We start from the raw sequence: 19,711 nt of genomic DNA on the forward strand, positions 1-19,711 counted from the left end.
AATGTTGGCTGATGTTTTCCTTCAATAATGACTAACTAAAATGTGCCTGTGTTATTGGTCACATGTAGTTAATTTTATCTGCTGTTCGGACAGAGATATCAATTAGAACAAGTGACTTGTGTTTGGTAATTGTTTTCAGATAGATACTATTTTCCTGTAAATTACTATCAGACTTTCATCCTGAGGAATGGAGTTACCGTTTATAAGTGCTTGGTAAAATGTTTCCAGGTCCTCTATGTCTTCCTTACATATGTTATGTGAAGAAAAAGGGCAGATTCAACATAGTGGCTGTCAGTGGCACAGTAATTGAATGTATGCTTATTTCCATGTGATCCAGACTGAGCAGCTTCCTTGTTGCAGTCACTCTGATACCCAATCAGCACTGCAAACATTTTCTTGATCCATTTTGTGTTTTTTTTTTTTCTTAAAGAGACAGCTGTAGGAAAATAAGAGTATCCATCAGAAAAAAATGTATCAGGAAAGGAAAGTAACTCATGCTCTCCAGCATGGGTACCTCCAGTAAAACAAGTAGTTTATTTGAAATGTCCTATTTAAACAGGTGTCTCTCATAACACAATAGATGTCTGCATCAGGTTTAGATTGATATGACCCAAAAACGCTTAGCCATGTTTGTTGGTACTTCTTGAAGTTTTCAGCATGGTCAGCCATTCCTGTGTCATGCAAGGATGCAGTAAAAGACACCTGTGATTCTGTAACACACCCACAGTTAAGAACCATCTTTCAGATTACGTATTTCTCTCTAGAATAGCATATTCCATTGTCACAGGATTGTCAGAAATCAATAGGCAGCACCATTTGGAAGGGGATCTTTGCGAAATGATTGGAGCACAAAAATGGTGTCTGACCAGGCTGCATATGTTACACCTGGAGTAAAGGTATGCTCCTTTTCAGGTGAAAACAGAAAACAGGTAACCGATCTGCTGAATTTTTAACAGGTTTCATTACAGCTTAACTAAACTTTGCTGAAGAGCTATAAACTGAGCAAAGGATTAGATATAAAGATTAACTATTTTATATGTACCTACAAGCCCAGAATGCAAAGCAAAACGAGAGAGAAATGGCTAAGGATTGGTCGTGGTTCAGGATTCGTTGTTCTGGTAAGTAGTTATAAAAACTTCGTGGTTGAGGATGTTTCCCTTTACCCACACCTGTAAGTGATCACTGCAGTAATTCCCAAGTGCGCTTATTTGATGTGTTTTCTATTTGGTTTATCCAAACTAGACCTCTGTATTGGTACTTTTTTCATAGACCGTGGAAATGTTAGCATTTAATCCCATGTCAAAGATGCCAAATCTCTGCAGCACTGTGGTATTTTGAACCCTGGTGGTGTAGAGGTCGAAGGCGAATTTTGCTTCAGTGGCGTACGGGTGATCTATGACATAACTAAATATACAAAGAATAGTATCCTTTTCAGATATTACTAATTGGTTACCTTAGGCTAGAGTATATAAACTGCTCCTCCCCCTGCCCAAGAAGCCACATAAGTTGACCGAAACCAAGTGGGAATCAGAGCCTAACTCCACAGGAATAGTGATCGATTGGGAGGTCATACATAACACCGCACCAACAAACAAGGTTTCCCCGATCCTATGCCAAACGAAATATATGTTGTTGAACAGAGTGTTCTGGACCCCTCAGAAACTGTTTAAATGTAAACTGAGGGACACGCCTAATTGTTGGAACTGCCAAGAAGCACCAGGTGACTTGGCACACATGCTTTTTAACTGTTCCCTACTGCGTCCATTCTGGAATAAAGTATTTTCATATATTCAACAGATATTTGGAATAACTCCTACTCAAGAATTTATATATATGTCATTCTGGGCCCTCTGGAGGAACAATTGCCAGACATTCATGATAGACAATTGCTTGATATCATGTTAACATTGGCGTGCAAGGTCATACTTTACAAGTGGAAAAATTTTGCTGAAGTCAACTTTAAAATGTGGCTGGAATGGCTTTCCTTTCTAAGAGGGGCGGACAATCCTGCGCTACAGTCAGCCACTTGGAAGCCTTCGAACAACAAACTCTGGTCATCCCTGGATGCGTCATCCTGCCACTTTGAACCCCCATGAGGCACATCTCAATGGTCAACTTGTTCCATAGAATTGATATTGAATTTTAGTGTGTTCAACCATATATGCTTACTGTATATTTCCTAATACATGCATACCGAACCAGGTTTGGGTAAACTGGTTGTGACCGCTCTATGGATACACCTGTCCTCTCTCTTCTCTACTCTCTTCTCTTCTCTTCTCTCTCGTTCCTCCTCTCCTTTTCTCTCCCCCTTTTCTTCTATCTCCTCTTTGACTTGATTTGATTACTGTAAGTGTCTTGGTGCCATCATTCTATTCATTTGTACCTTGGAAGAGTCATTGTATTGTTTTTATTTTCAGCTTTGTTCTTCAATAAAAAAGATTTGAATTAAAATCTATAAAATTAAGACACAAAGTAAATAAATCACTACCATTAACGTCCTTTCTCGGTGCAAGAAACTAGTTACTTGGGAAGCAGAAAAGGTATAGCCTCCGAGATCACAATATACACCGAAGTGATTAACAAATATTTATTAATAGGTACATGCAAATTAGTCTTTTTGATGCCCTTAAAAGTACAGCAACAAAACCATTAGGCAACATGATAAAGACATCCATTTAACAACACCTTCCATATGTTATATTAAAATACAGCCACAAATGTTTTAAAGAAGCAAAAAATCTAAAGCAAAGAGGAAGGTTCTGCCTCCAAAAATGGGTGCCGCTGGGAGCGGGGATAAGTTTGAGAAGTTAAAGAACTGCCTGGTACAAATTGTTGACCTGAAGAGAATATTTCTTAAACGATACAACAAGCCTTAAGTAGAGGATTTAGGATTATGATGGGACCTCCAAAGGCTTATATTTCCTGCCACAGCCATTCCGTCAATTGGATATACATATCAATTTGCACAAAGTCAGAACCAAGCTGTAATGGACACAGGATTCAATAACAGTTCACATATTTTAGTTGTCCGTCAGACAACAGAGTCCTTTAGCATTTTGCACGGATAGTCCTGCACTCATTATGTATTTCTTCATATTATACTGAAGAGCAAGATTAGACCACGAGGAAGCACAACCCAAGACCTACTGCTTACTGGGAGAGTAGAACTGGACATCACCTGCTGGATGCTCTTTCTGTTTAGTAGGATGCAGTTCCATGTCCTCATCATCTTCGTAACTCCTCTTCTGGCGATTGGGAGTGTACGAGGTTGAAGGGCAGACTCTGGCATGGTTGGAACTTGCATAGATGTGCCGTAAAAGTTAAGAAAAATAATGTGTCAAAAGTCCTCTTTACATTTAACGAGCATGTGTCATTCAGAGCCACTAACTCATCCAATCACACAATGATTAAACACCATCTACCATTCTCAGTCATACATCACCAAAGGGCCTACTACTATCACCAGTGCCACTGCCAAGTCAACAATCATCGCGTCGAGTGCATAACTCTAGTCTCCAGGTCAACCTATTTTCACGTTTAACCAACCAAAGGCACAGCCAGGCGTTCCTTTAAAATAACTGGGGCACCCGGTTGTAGGTTATTTACTGTTTTTACATTTTTGCATGTAGGCAATCATTTATATTCCTCACTTTATTGGTATTTATCAAAATAAAATGTAGTCCTTGAAACTAGTGGCTATACCATTTGCACAGAGTAGATATACACTTAACTTAAACACACATTCACACATTAATACTTTGGGGGTTTAGTGGGATAAGTAGCCTTGTAGAATAATAAAACGAGCGCTTTGCCTGGTTTCCATCTCAGTGCGGTCAATATGCACAGTATGTGACCTGCCAATCAAACAGATATTGAGGGACACCAAAAAGACCCAACTTGAATTTTTCTAAAATAAATTCAGGTAGGGAAATAGTTGTTTGCATTTTGTAAGTAAAAATCAGTAATAACTAAATGCTTGGACCATTAATTGCGATTAAGGAGAAAGGGCTAGGACCCAGCTCTGGAAAAATGCCTGGCTACCAAATGAGAAGGTTACTGACCAACCATGCCCCAACGTCGCGTTGGTCAACAATCACTATAGTCTCAGCCCTACAGAATCCACTTCCTTTGACATCAAAATCACTGCCAGTCTTGTTTGTCGACAAGAAACAGGGCAATCCCAGTGTACCTACAAAAACCTGGATAAGTTTAGTAAACCTGGATAAGTTTAGTAAACCTGGATAAGTTTAGTAAAAATTTACCAATGGATCTTGAGGTTTCATTCATCATGAATCTGAATTTACTTTATGGAAACATGTTTAGTCATATCTATGTTTCTGATTTCCAACGGAGGAAGAATCAATACATTATTAGGCCATATGCTCAAGTCAATTGACAATAGGCATCCAAGAAAGAGAAACATACAAATAGTTGCAATAATTAATAGTTCACATGTATTTGAACATGTGCATACATATAAAGTAATATTCAATTCAAAGTACACAAAACTTTGTTCTGGTGGTGTACATAGTGCTAATAGCTCAGTGTAAGCTAAAAAGTGAAGAAATTCAAAGTGCATAGTGAATATATAAGACTGAGCCAGTATGGTCAGTACTGTTAATAATATTCAGTTTCCATGCGTCATCAGTCCTGTAATACGTAGTCCATATTTCAACCCTTCAATGATAAAAAGTTAAAGGGTCTCTTCAGGATAAATGCAAGTCAGTCTAAGCTAAGTCCTAGGGAAAAGTCAGTGCGTTGAGCCCAAAGCCATTGTTACATGAACATAGACGGCAGTAGTAAAGTGGTAGTTAATTAATGAACTCTCAGAACTTACTCGTCAGCACTGGCAGGCTCACTATATGGAGTCTGTGGCGCCACACACAGTAAAGAACCGTAGCACATATCCTCTATTCACACTGTAGAGAGAAGAATTGTTTTGTCCTTTGAGCACAAAGTGTCCTGTTTTTAGCATGCAAAATGAACCTACGTCTTTCAAGACCAGTTGTGTAGTCAGCAGGAGACCAATTACTCTCCATCTGCATTATCAGTAAGGCTCCTTGTTTTCTGTTTTTACATATTTTTACAGATAAATGCAGACAGAAACCATTTGTTTTTCTGTCTGTATTTATTTTTAAATATGGATAAAAATTGATTTTTTTTTCTTTCAGAGATTTTAAATGCTGCCAATGATGACTGCCAGGACAGGAGCTGTCCGGATTGATAGGTTAGGGATTAAAAAATTGAATTTTAATAAAGAGGCTAAAACAGCAGTAGATATGCACAACCTTGAGACTAAAATGTTCATGTTTTCATATAAGTGCATTGATTTATCATATGTGGGTGTTCCCATCACTGGACACCTATCGGGCGTTCAAGCATAGATGCATATTTATTTGTTACATAAATGTGGAAATATACTAGTTTCAACTTCACTTACTCACAAAACCTCAAATAAAATAAGGATAACTGCAGACGGAAATATCCCAAAAATAAATACCATATAACCGGGAGCACTAATTGTAAGGCAACATATTTCCGATGGTTGCATAGCCAGTACTACCAGTGACAGCTGTCTAGATAAGGGTGGTATTTGTACCACACTAGCTAGGCGCAATCTCGGAACTCCTCTATATCTAATCAGATGGACCATTGTCTTGAACGGAGGATGAAATCACAAATTCAATAACGTTGAAATGATAGTGAAGAGGATTTAGCTCCACGAACCTTGAAGGTTTAGAATCAAATTAGCCAAGCTACAATCTTAAATTAAAGCAATCAGTCATAGATCACGATTTACCTGAATACAGCACACGAGTATGAACCAAGTAATTCAATTTAGTAAAGGGGAGCATTTCATTATCAAGACAACATATGCAAATCAAGCAAAATCTTGTTTTTCTTTAAAAAGGAAGCTCTAATGCGGAGCTACGATTGTGGGCAGATCAGGGAATGAGAAGTTATGCGCTTGCTCTCAAGAGAATTTTTAGAAGTAAAAATAGAAAACAAATTGGTCTCAAGAAAATGGAAAGGATGTCCAACAGCAACTTTATGACCTTCAAAATGTAAGCGAACAAGGAATCATTTTTTCTAACGAGCAAACAATGACTCTTGCGTCTGAAACAAAAAGTTATATATACACGACAAACAGAAATACCATGTTTATTTAATGCTAGAGTAGGGCACCTAGGCCCACTCAACTCAACTTTAAAATGTACATCCAAATCGCAAAAAACATAGGATTCATTCAGTTTAGTCTGTGTGTAAAACATATGCAAATAATGGGTGCACATATGTAAATAAGTATGCAGGTTGCCATATCATTAAACAAAAAATACATGATAACGACACAGCGCCATCACTAGGATGGGAAATGTAAAGTTTGTAACTGTGGTGTGAAATCCTTCATGACTTGGATGAATGGGATAAAGCTCCATGTAGCTTAACCAAATGAACTTCCTCTGTTCAAAGTGTCAACATTTCAAAGGACGGCGAAGGAAGCCATTCTTTAGTACAAACAGCACATAGATTGAAATTTACTGAGTATTGTCTAGTTCTGTAATCTGGGAGCAGTAATAATTTGGAAGAGGATATTTGGCCAGGTCCTCATCTTCATGCCCATCTGCTCAAGGCAAAAGTTTGGAAACACCCATAAAAAGATTATTAGGAGTGTTAAACTCCATGAATTAGTTATTCATGCTAATAGAGCCTCAGAGCAGACAACAAAGAATGCAACTGTGTGCAAAACCCCTCACCTTAAGGATTAGCATCACAGGTTAATAAAAGAATCTGGAGATGGCAGAATTAACCAAAAGGATATTTCCTTCACCCACAGTGATTCTCCTGGCACCGGAACACAGTAGAAGGTCTGTCTCTCCAACGTGACAGTTCGGTTAGAGTCCACATCCACTTCCTGGTGAGGCTGGAAAACATTTGGAAAGTATTCAAACATTTGCTAGTTTGTGGATTTACACACACATAACATAACATAACATAACATAACATAACATGTGTATTTGTAAAGCGCACGTTCACCCAGCGGTTTCTTGGCGCTGAATAACAGATGTTTATTGTTACCCAACTCAATGGTACTCATTTTATCGACCTCAGATGGATGAAAGGCTGAGTGGACCCGCCGGGATTTGAACCTGTGACCATGAGGTCGAACACAGGCCCCTGCAGTGGACGCATTAGTCCACTGAGCCACCAGACCCAGACATTTGGAGCATCCTTTGGTGACAAAGCATTTGAACGGTACATGCTACAGGCGAAACCGCACCCTAGCGCACTCGGTTCAAATGAGCAACTGACATGAAAAAAGCTTTTTTTTTTTTAAAGCAGGAAAACAGACGCTCATCTGAAGCGTCACCTATTAGCAGCAGTGCACATTAGTATGGTAATCATGGATCTGATGGCAGCAAAGATAGGAGGAAACAAAAAAAACACAGCTTTTCAGGAGTACGCCTGAAGAAGTGTATGGTCTTTACTCCAGACTTCAGAAAGATGCTGGACAAAACATGGGTTAAAACGCAAACTGCCAAGACTAGGTGACTAAAAAAAAAAGACACGGTTAGGAAATTAAAATAAGGCCTCAGGCTGTGAAATATAACTCGATTAAAAAATATATGAAATTACCAAAAAACAAAGTTTGTGGTCGGGTGAATTTAAGAAATGTTCTGGAAGGTAGGATTTCTCCCTCTCCTAAGTACATCAAGGATTTGTCCAAAATGCTTAGGTGGGTTTTGGTTACTTAGGAGTCAGGAGGCAAATCAGGACCTACCCACCCAAGCAACAATGGATCACACAGTTTAAAAACACAAAGTAAAACTGAGAGCCCACACATTTCAGGTCAATTTTATTCAGGTATCTAGGACACTTACCCCACAATCTGCCACATCTCTGTATTTACCAAAATGCAGAACCTAGGAACAAATAAACAGGATTGTTTAAGAAACACTGTCGGAAGATCACACCTTGCGTTTGGACCATTTATACAGACTAAAGAACAGGCAACACAATTATTTTCTATGATTTGCTACGTTAGTGTTGACCAATAGGATAGCAAGTAACAAATGTGGAGATTACAAAATGAAACTAGCACATTTTAATAGAAATTAACCAACATGTAACAAGGTGCCCAGTATACAAGGGACCAACAAGGAAACGGACTGGTGGACTTATATTGACGACGATACCCTTACTCCTTCCTCACAGGACGAACAGAGTTCCTGGCGCTCATTCACAGAAGGAAATCAGAACGGCCCCTTTAACTGGTCGTATGACCTGGACGAAGGTCCCTCCCACCGTGACGTATGCTTTGCCGCATTGGATAAGAACCAGGATGTCCAGGAAACAGTGTGTGACATCACCGGAGGAGTAGAGAGGAGGACGGAGGAGTACGTGAACGCGAACCGGCGAGTGTGTGGACCCGAGGACGCCGAGCTAGGAAGAGAAGCAGACGTGCCCCAAGGAGAAGTAGACGCGCTACAAAACGAAGCAGACGAGCCAGGAGGCCAACGGGACTGCGCTGCGCCGTGCCACACTCCCGAGGGAGGAGTGTGGCTCAGACAGGTACGGGACAAGTTCGCAAGTTGGGTGGGACGTCGGGGTGTATTCCCGCGTTAACTAAACACCCTGCTCCCTAGTGTTCCCGCACCTTCCTGGACCCTATAATACCCCCCTCCCCCTCACCACGACTCACAGCACCGGTAAAGCATTTCACTAGAGGTGTCCCTCACTTCCCCGGTTACCCTTGGGTAAAAAGATTACGAGGACTGAAAAGTAATTAGTCCTTTCTTTTGTTTGTTTCCTTTCCGGACCTCACGAGAGCCGCACCACCCACGAAGCCCCAACCCCAGGCAAGACGGTCTTCGGTACAGCAGCTGTCCCAATAGGCACCACAGATCCAGCCGAATTCGCCAAGGAAAGACTGACTCTCAGACAAAAGAAACTGTACATGAAAATAAAACCCGCTTTGCCCAAACCTCGTGCCAAGCCCATTACTGACTCCCCTTTACACAACAGTAGATAAAAAAAATCTTGTTTTACTTAAAAGGAGAACTACAGGCTTCTCACTCAAGTGATTTCTGTACTAGACAATCCTACAGCCAATGCCCCTCCTGTGCTTTTTTCAATGTTGCGGGATATATCTGTCTGGTACAGAAAAAGACCAGAGCACTTTACTTTATTTTCTGCAAAGTAGAAGCTTGAAAATAAGCATGGTGTGAGGTATTTTCTCTGGGTAGCCAGATGTTACAAGACCCTACCCCTGAGGAATAGTGGAGTTCACCACTGGACTGGTGTCCCAACAGGACAACTCTGTTGCGCTACAATTGAAATGTCTAAGTACGTGACTCCCTTGGGATGGCGGTACAAACCAGTCAAGGATTATTCTACGACAGAGGGTCTTGGAACACAGAATGCTGTGTAAAAGAGAACAATTCGGAATTCACTTCACTTTGGAAGAAAGAAAAGGACGTCAGTAACACGTAATACACAGTGCACTTCAAACTATGTTTTACCAAGAAAATTAGGTGCCCAACACCATATGTGCAAGAGTATCAACCCTAAACAGGTCTGAAGCGTCCAGGCCCTTTGCACTAGAAATAGTCAGTTTTGAGCTGTATTGCCTGTGTTAACCTAGAGGAATATCTCAGGTCGGCTCTGGTCTTCTCTAAAGCATCTGTTACAATTGTAATCAACAGTGCAGGGATGAAAAACAAAGACATAATGCATCATCTCGGTCTCTGATGTGTCAGGTCCTCTGAGTCGGAGGATGATACTGATGACTGGGGATTATGTCCATATACATTTCTGGCCATAAATCCCCACAAGGCACACAAAGTAAGGTGCCACTTATTCTTAAAAGTGATTGCACAGCCCCCTTAAGGAGGTCTTTTAGAGGGAAGATCTGAGGTTTGGTTCGCCAAAGTTTTGAAGTGTACTTGCCAGTTACTGGTGTCCAAAGCCCAGTAGCCCACTGGACTTTCTTTGGGGGCAGTGGCTGACTAATGGCACAATAGCCACTAGAAGTCACTCTGTATCAGCAACAGCGTAGAAGGGGTGTAGCTACAGAAAGATCCATCAAAAGTAAGACTTTCTTTGACTTGACGGTTGAAGAAATTCATAAGGCAATTAACGACATTCGCGTGGGTAAAGTGATGGGCCCAAACAGGCTCCCGACCGAGATACTCAAGCGTATGGCTTTCAAACTAGCACCTCATTTACTAAATCTATACAACGAAAGTTACGAAAACGCCCTCCTCCCGAATGATATTCGAGAGGCCACCCTTGTGGTCATCCATAAACCTGGTTAGCCGGTAGATGAGTGCGCCTCGTTTAGGCCTATCTTTCGGATTACGGTAGAGGCTAAAATCGTAGCCAAACTACTGGCGACTCGTCTGCTTCCCTATCTCAGTGACTTGAATCATCCTGATCAGACGGGATTCATGCCAGGACGGACCACTGCGCGCAACCTGCTTCGTGTGCATGGTGCACTGGGCCATGTAGACACTCTAGAAGAAGAGATTCTCCTGGCGCTTGACGCCAAAATGGCGTTTGACACCATAGCGTGGGAGTGCCGGTTTGCAGTTCTTGGCCGCATCGGGTTCGGACCCAAATTTATGGGGTGGGTCAAACTGTTATACACGCAACCCATGGCTCATGTTTCAGTGACCAATCATGGCTCTAATCCTTTCCCTCTGTGTCGGGGCACAAGGCAAGGATGCCCGTTGACACCGCTCCTTTTCGCCATGGTTCTGGAGCCGCTGGTGCTTTGGATAAGGGGAGACCCGGGCATTAGATGGACGAATGATCACGAAGACCGCATATCACTGTTTATCTTGTCTCATCGACGCGCTCATTGCGCCGTGTACTCCATATTTTTCATATTTTCGGGGCACACTCTGGGTATCAAATAAACTGGTCTAAATCCTAGATGTATCCCCTTTGGGGAGAGCCACCGCGGAGCCCTCGAGGATACGATATGCGAGTGGCTTCCCAGGGCTTTCGTTACTTAGGGATTTTTATCACTATCAATGCCACACTATTTTTGGAACGGAACCGGCTAGGACCGGTAGAGGTTTCGATCGGATGTCACACATTGGAAAACGCTCTCCCTTACCTTGTTAAGACGTGCATCCTTATTCAAAATGCTCGCTCTGCCACGCTTTCTCTACCCGTTGCAAAACCCTCCAATTCCGGTGCCAGACTCTTACTTTTTGCAGATCGATGCTGCAGTGCAAGATTTATTGTGGGGCAACAGACCGCCTCGAAAAGCCGTGGCCAAGCTTACTATGGGATGGTATGATGGGGGTATAGAACTACCAGATGTGCGCCTCTACTATCAGTCTTCACAACTGACGGCCATCAATCAATGATTGTTCGGGCGACATGATGATACCAGCTTTCGCACTGATCATTGGTTGTTAGGGAAAGGGGGCTACAATAGAGCATTGTATACGAATCACAGGAAATTGTGCCTCACGAAGGCTACCCCTCTACGGGAAGTGGACATTCTGGGATGGCTTAGTGCCTGTGCAGGATTTGATAAGTGGGATATAATAGGGAGCTCAACGGTGGGCGATTTGTGGGTCGAGGGCAAGAAGGCATCGTTTTTAGCTCTCCAAACTAAGTACCAGCTAGCGCCGGAGAGTTTGCTACCTCCAGATCAGTCATTCATTGACTCCGCCCTCCCTAAGGATACCCCCCTTCCGGACTCCTCTCCCCTGGAGGACAGGCTCTTGCTGGATCCTATGATCCGCAAAGCCATCTCTCTCATCTCTCTCACAGCCATCTCTCTCACATATAGGAAATCGAGTCGATCCAATGTTGAAGCTGAAGGCGTCTTGGGAGTTTGAAATGGGAGAACTAGCCGATGAGGACTGGCTAGAGGCGCTGTCCTCACCCCGAGAAATAGCCATCCCGATGCAGCTTCGCCTGGTGCAGCCTAAAATTCTTCACCGAGTTTATTTTGATGCCACACTGCTGCACCGATTGGGTAGGCGACCCGATGCTCTGCCTCAAACACTGTAACCAGACGGGAACATTCCTGCATATCCTATAGGGCTGCCCTCACATACAACAATACTGGGCAGATGTCACCAGACAACTGACTAGGACTTGTGACAAGTCTATCCTTCCAAATCCCACACTGTCTCCTCCATATCTGGGAGGCAACGGACCTCACGCAGGCCGAATAATCATGGGCCACGATGGAGTGGAGTATAGCTAAACGGAACATTGCTCAGAAGTGGGGCGTAGATACCATACCACTGCTGAGAGATTGGGCAAAAGATATGAACCATGCCATGATTGCCAACAAAAACAGTATATAAAGGAAGGGGATGTCCATGTAATGGGATCACAAGTGGGGGCGCTGGAATAAGTATAGTGGGGGGAGGGGTGCGGGGGGGGAAGATATGTGTCTCTCCGACAGTGGAACTAAGGAGGGAAAGACTCTTGGTGTTCGAGGAGGGTGCTGACGAGATGGCACATACTGTGGGCAATCAGGAATAGATATGCATTGGTGAAGTTTCCCGACCAGGGAAAATGTAAGTGACCTACCTGTGGATTGTTCTGTAATTGTTGGAATATGCTGCCCTGGGCTCCTGCCGGATTAAGGATCCCTAATGTGTTCATCAGCCATTTGGCCAAAATTACATTTAACAGATAATTCACGTAGGCGGGCAACAAAGTCATCTATACTTTCACCCTCAAGCGGTTTGTTTTTGTAGAATCTGTAACGTTGAAGAATTAGATTTTCTTCCCTTCCAAACCTATTCTCCAATCTAGCAATAGCTTCTTTGTACTCGTCCAAAGGTTGTGAAGAGGAAGAGAGAACCTGAGGCAAATATTTAAAAAGACGTTGTCCTTCCTTCCCTAATGTGGTCATCAAGAGCGCTGTTTTTCTTTTAGGTGAGAAGTCCTCTCCGTCAAGAGCCTCGATATAGTTATTGAACATTATAATCCAGTCCTCCCAGGGAGTGGAAGGATTGCCTGGCTCGCTCAAAAATTGCGGAGGAAGAGCAACGTTTATGGATTGCGCCATGACACCTTTGAATAACACCAAAATTGCTAATATATGTTCAAGCGCTAGTATCCCAAGTTATAGGAAGGATGAAGCCACAAAATCACATAAATGACTGACTTGCGCTTGAATAAGAAACGCTACAAAACCAACTCTAACATGTACTTGCTTGTAAGTTGCAGTCATGAATCCTTTCGTAGGATTAATAAACCATTAAAGTACTTTAAATCCACTCGTGTTTTGCTTGCCGAAATCACAGACACGAAGAAATGTGTTTAATGTTAAAATAGGCTTACTTGTATTTTGAAGTCCTTAAACCTTTGTTTTTAAGGTTAACGAACCACTTATGCGCTAAAATCGTCAGCGTTTTTCTGCCGATAACAATCACAGGAATAATTGCCTTTAAAATGGCCGCTTGCGCTTGACGTCACAGAGGTCACGTAGATAACCTCGCGTAGGTGATGCGCAGCGTTCAGTTCATGAACGTTCCTGTGAGCGCGCAAGACTCTTAGCGTCTTCGTCGCACCTCGCGTCTTCAGCCCTTCGCGAGACAGGTTTACATGGCAACGAGGAATGCCAATCTGATTACGCACCTTGTTGCTCCGTTGCTGGGTGACGAAGAAGGCTGTGCGCACGACGTCATCAACTGACGTTGAGCAGAAAAGGCGGAGAAATGGCAAAATTAGTCTTTCGCTCGGAGATTCTCAACGCCGATCAGCTGCAGGAATAACAGGGAAAACGGCAGAATAAGACACTGCATCCAGTGAGTTCGTTGGGGAACGGATCGCTGTTTTTCTTCAGTCTTTCTTTTGCTGCAAGCAGGAATGAAGCGGAAATGGCCAGATGCTCCCAACCAGAAGTCGCCAAAATGTTGTACATCAAAAGAAGACTCCAGATCCAGGAAGGTGGCAGGTAAGTAGTTTATTGCAGCAGACAGAAAGTAACAGGACCGTCGCCCATCTGGCCAATCAGTAACTGACCAGATTGGAACTCCAATAGTGACAAGGTAAGAATCATACAAACAGTCTAGAAGGTTGAAGCAAGAGCGAGCAGGGAATGTAATGGAAAGGGAAAAAGCTATGTACAACAATAACACTGTAATTGTTTTAACATCTTTTCCTAACCTGTCTATGTAATGTCTTTAATGCTGCTTTTGTTTCTAAAAAAAACTTAATTTTTTTAATTTTTTTTTTTTAAAGTAGAACTTTCTAGTTGCACGAGTAGCCAAAACGAGAATGATGGACCAGTTTCCCATTGGCCAATGGGCACATGAAGTGACTGCTGACAGGCATCCAACAAGTATGGTAAATTGTGTATGTCTGAAGGCAATGGCATAGCTCGCGGACCCAGATGCTGTGTTGTCTGCAGCTGAGCAGGACAATTTAGTGTCTCCAGGACAACCTTAGTCCACCAAGATAAACTCCATGAAGGTCCATAAAGTCAGCTGGACCTTGGCACTCTTCCGTTGGAACCGGTTTCTTCCTTCTGGCAGCAGTAGCCCAGCTTCTTGTGCGTGCAGGTCGGTAACCCATTCTTTCCTCTGCATGCGATGCTAGCTCAGACTTAGACCCAGTTTGGAGGGATAATGACATTCACAAGGTAGTTCCACGGCAGATCTTTAATCTATCCTGGGGCACAGTACCTTCATGGTGCAGGGTCAAATCATTTAACATTGCATTTGCAGGGAGCCCAGAACTTCTATCCTTCAGGACTGCAAGGTGGCCTGCTTACAGCAAACCAGGGAGCCTGCTGTCGTGGAAAATCAATAATTACTTAAATAAGCATTTTGTTCTGTTGCTAGTCAGTTTTCGTAGAGTCCCTGTCCCGGTGGCCACCCTAATGCTGGAACAGGCTGGCTCAGGTGGACATGCAAGGGTCTCATCTGGGTATGTATTTCACAACAGAATGTGGGCCATGACCAGGAAAACAGGAGGGGTGGGTCTGACTGTGGCAAGGCAAATATTACTATATCAAAAGCACAAATGTAGCTATTTTCCCCTTACTTATCTACTTTCATGGAGAGAGACAGAAAGCGCATGTATATAGGGGCCGGTACTGCCCAAAAGGGTAGAACCAGACCTGCACAATACAGGCAAATAATGTGTGCATCACTGAACTCTAGTGCTCAGCTACAAAGAAGCTGTGGTGTGCTAAGGGTTTTCAAGTTTATTTTGTCCACTAGACAAGTAGACCAAACCCCCATAGCACAAACCCAGAAGCTGCCAGTGTACTGGCCCAAAGTATGGATATGCAAATCAAAATTGGGCGCCACTTAAGGTAACGTTTGGATCTATTGTTCCAAGTTGATCAAACGTGTGTGTATATATTTATTCAATACTACAGTCTGACGAAATGCCGTGAGCTCAGGTTAAATTGACAGAGGTCCCAGTATAAAAACGCATTGACGTTTTAAAAATTTAGGAATTAAGATTTACAAGGCTCCCAGTTCATCTTACATATGTTTTTGTACTAAAATACAATTTTGACTAAAACCACCCACTTTGTAAAATAAAAATATTTTGAAAACCCAGAGCTAAGATTTGCAGACAAGATGACCAATTTCCTTTTTTTTAAATGCGAAAATACTAATGAGAATATGGAAAATATGCAACTCGTTCTTCCTTTAGTAGCTTATGCAAAGTACGGTTATTAATATATATATATATTTAATAGCAGAGCAAAACGCATATCTGTCAGTCTTTTTACGAGATATAGGGTAGATATAATTATTATTAGTCCAGATCATTAGGGAAAATTACTTCTAGAAACCACACGTGCAAATTGCCTACGTAGAAACCTAGCATTGATTAAAATACAGTTTTTTGTACAAAATCTAGCTACAACAGTAATATTTATGCAAAGTACAATTATCTTTCTGCAAAATACAATTCATTCTGTGCAAAACAGGGCCACAGCAGTAATAAATATTCAAAATACAATTAGGTATGGAAAATGCAGTTAGAGAGTAAGAGAAATCAAACTTAATTTCTCATTTTCAAACGGCATATGGCAACTATAATGATTCATGGTACGTACGGTGAGTGACCATCCTGTTCCCGATTCAAGCAAGGACACTAATCGTTCAAGCCGGTTTCACAAGAACCATAGATCATACATTGATGGACCGACTACAGCATTCCATTAACCCCTTCCATGCTGATGACGGACCCCAGCCGTCATGCACTACGGTGCTCGTGTGCTGATGACGGCTGGGGGCCGCCATAAACCCGCCCACTCGAGATTCTGCCGCACAGGCGCAGAATCGCGGCAGCATGTAAGGGGTTAATGTCCATATAGTACAATGACTACTCAATCAGCTAACCGTTCAACTACAGCCAAAAACGTCCCTACAGCATAGCACAGTATTATATTATTACATTTTAAAATGACTCATCAGGTCACAGATACAACGAATCTGTAACATTCAACAAACATCTACTTTTATCAAAGCATGTGAAACATGCAATTATGTGCATAAAGGACAATGGGGTGTTGTGGCAAAAGGCACAGATACAATTTTTTTATTTTTTTTAGACGACCCCAAAATACAATTAACTATGTTCCAGAAGCCCTTAAGGATTCCAGATTCAGCGATGCGGTGAATGCAAGGTAAGTGGTTCTCGTTTATTTTCATTTTATTTTTCCTCATTGTTGCCTGTCGACTCCCTTTACCACCTCCTCCTCCCTCCCCTCCCACCTCACCGCTCTTACCAGCACCAGTCATCACTGGGGAAAAACTAGAGTCTACCCTTTCTATGCTAATTATGTTATATAACGTGCAGTTGTCCTGACAAAATTGGGCTAGGTTAACAGTCATCTCTAAATTACATTTTTCCAGGTGTAGAGCTCATCCAGTTCTGATGAAAGCATGGGGCACAACGGTCTTTACACTTTAGGGCTGAAACAGGTTGACTTTTATGTAGGGAATAGGATCATTATCTCCGTTGACGCCCCTTTTTCTTTTTGTAGGTATTTTTTATTAAAAGACCGCAGCAGAGGAATATCCAAAGTGCTCCTTGGAACATGGTCGACTCATCCGGTTTTGTTTTGCGGACTTAGAGACCAGATAATGAAGCATTACACCAATAGGGTGTGTGGGGTTCTAAATAACTTGTTAGGGTCAAGCCTTATACCTTGCACAATAGGATACCTTTTGGTGGGACATACTAAAAAAGCTAGCACAGTTTGTCACTTTACTGCATGTCACCAAAGCAATAAGTTTCTCTTTACAGGAAAAAGTAGATTTCTGCAGTTTCATGTCCCTAGGACAAGTAGATATTTTATAAAATACCACATCCTTGCACAGGCACTCTTCTTGCATGGCCCACACATGAATGCTACGAAGCCCACTTTCAGGAGACTGAACAGACCTTTTACAGGGAACATAGACCATTTACCATTCCCTGCCATTCACACCCAAGAGTGGGTTTAATAAAAAAGCTAGGTCACGGACTAAAAGTCGAACATAGAATAGACAATGGAGTAGCCACCCTCCCAAAAGAGGTGCACTTTTTTGGGCGACCCGTTATCAAAGGGTGAAGTTGGAAAAATACAGATAACGGGAACGCTTTGAAGTTGCTGTTGCCTGTGAGAGAGGTCAACTATACACCTCCCAAGCTGCACTGTTTTCACTTGGAAGAGGAGGAGCTAAGTGCTATAGTGGTTCTGCCTTACTCCCTGTGCGGGGAGCAGAGTAGACAGGCTGCACACGGGCCCATCAGTGAATTGAGTCAGCTAGGCTGTGCTGTCATTCTAAAATGTGCTTTTATTTTACAGCATGGGGAGCCACAAGGTTACAGATAATTCCCAGTCTCAAACCAGGGACTCTTCACACTACCATTGATTTCTTTTTTTTTTTAATGGCTTGGAGTATTAATAGTCACAGTGCCTTATGATAAGAAATGTATAAGAGGCACCACTTTCAAAGTACATTCCACCATCTATTAGAACAACTTAGCAGCTAAGATTTTAAACGTCAGCAACATTTATTGTTCAGAAGAGAAGTAAAAACATGGAGGTTTCCAAGAAAACTACACTATTGCAGAATTCTGATAGAACTCGGAACAAAAATCGCTCAATGTCAATCTACAGTTGACTTATTCATGACCAGCAAACTTTCCTCATGTTGGCAAGCACTAACAACACTATGTCCAGGTACGTTTGAAAGGGCCGGCCTGCGACTAGCCTGAGTATTGGTAGCAATGTAAATTAAGACAGAACCCTCCTGGTCACCATCAATACGAAACACCAACGCTCAGCGGTCATGTAGCCAATTGTAATTCAACCAGGCTGCATAGTTTCCTTACAGGGCTGGCCCTCTTACTCGCGAGGAGAGATTTCTCCCTATACCATATTAAACCATTATGCATGTAATGTATGGAACAGTTATTCTTCTACCCAACTCAATGGTTCTTCATCAACCATAGTAGAAAGCAGCTGAACGAAGACAGACATTTTTGTTCTACACTCTCAGCACTGTAGCTGTACTTGCTGAAGCAGTGGTCTGGCAGAAGCCTCTCAGCAAATAGAATGGTTGCCAGATTCTAGTGTTTATCCAGAGAAGCGGATATAATATTCTCTCACATGAAATATGTATCCTTAGATTGCACGCACATCTCAAACCACCTCAGCGATAATCACAGGAAAATTGACATAATGGCAAATTCCCAGAACTACTGTTTGCCCACGAAGTGGATATGGCTTTTGTCACAGAAACTTGGGCAAATAGCATCTCAGATCCTGACCTGGCCTTAGCTATACCCAAAGGTTTCTCTATCATAAAAAAATGACAGACCATCCAAACGGGGTGGCGGCCTAGCAATCATAGTGAACAACTCTTTGGATTTCAAAGGCTCCCCAGTAGGCAGCAGCTCAGACTGCGAGCTGCTTTCCTTCCGCATCACCCTAAGTGATAATTACACCTTCAACTGAATATTACTATATAGACCCCCATGCACAATAAACAAATGCAAATTTGAAGAAATTATAAGCCCAATATTAGAAGCCTGTGGAAAATAGACTTTATCTTGGCACTCGCTCAGCCATTTTGTACTCTGTATAAAAGTACATCTATTATCTTGCCATTCACTCCGCCATTTTGTGCTTTAACCTTCATATCTGACTTTCTCTCCGTCTCACGAACACTCTGGAGCTCCACTTTTGACTTGTTACATTCCTGCACTGACACTCTGTTCGTGCTTTGGCCTGCACAAACTGACCAGCCCATGCTCAACCAGTCGGACAGGGAGTTTCTCAGATGTTTATCGTCCTCACCCTGTACATTACGCCCTGCAGGCGTCCATCAACAGGCCTATCTCTGCTTGCTATTATCTTGCCATTCACTCCGCCATTTTGTGCTTTAACCTTCATGGCTGACTTTCTATCTCACGAACACTCTATATTTGTGAACTCAATTGTATAAACATGCTTTTCGCCTACACCCTGCAGGGTCCTCACTGTTACCTGTGCTTATCAGATTAAACTTTTGTTTGACATGGAATCATGCTATGCCCTGCAGTACCAATTAATCAGAGTGACCTCTGTGTACTATATAAGGATAATGTTTTGGCCATATCCTGCAAAAACCCCCAAAGGGTACTCACTTGCTGATTCTCCAGATTGACTATTTGTTTAGGAATGCAATAAAAGATTGATACAACTCCCTTACATGCCTGGGGCAGGATA

At 42.3% G+C, this 19,711-nt stretch overlaps 1 protein-coding gene across 2 annotated transcripts in view; it reads right to left on the bottom strand.

Moving 5' to 3' along the window:
* MCMBP (minichromosome maintenance complex binding protein) overlaps window positions 1–19,711 on the bottom strand; it is a 208,545-nt gene that overhangs the window by 106,565 nt on the left and 82,269 nt on the right. Inside the window, exons 4-6 of one of the 2 annotated variants that reach the window (XM_086948988.1) lie at window positions 7,881–7,922; window positions 6,821–6,922; window positions 3,179–3,308 (exon numbers count right to left, since the gene is read on the bottom strand). In XM_086948988.1, the coding sequence (XP_086805114.1) occupies window positions 3,179–3,308; window positions 6,821–6,922; window positions 7,881–7,922 (274 nt within the window). Of the gene's footprint in view, window positions 1–3,154; window positions 3,309–6,820; window positions 6,923–7,880; window positions 7,923–19,711 lie in introns of both variants that reach the window. The other variant, XM_086948987.1, reaches the window with a different exon arrangement.

This window comes from Lissotriton vulgaris, unplaced genomic scaffold, assembly GCF_964263255.1.
Source record: "Lissotriton vulgaris unplaced genomic scaffold, aLisVul1.2 SCAFFOLD_750, whole genome shotgun sequence".
NCBI classification, from domain to species: Eukaryota; Metazoa; Chordata; class Amphibia; order Caudata; family Salamandridae; genus Lissotriton; species Lissotriton vulgaris.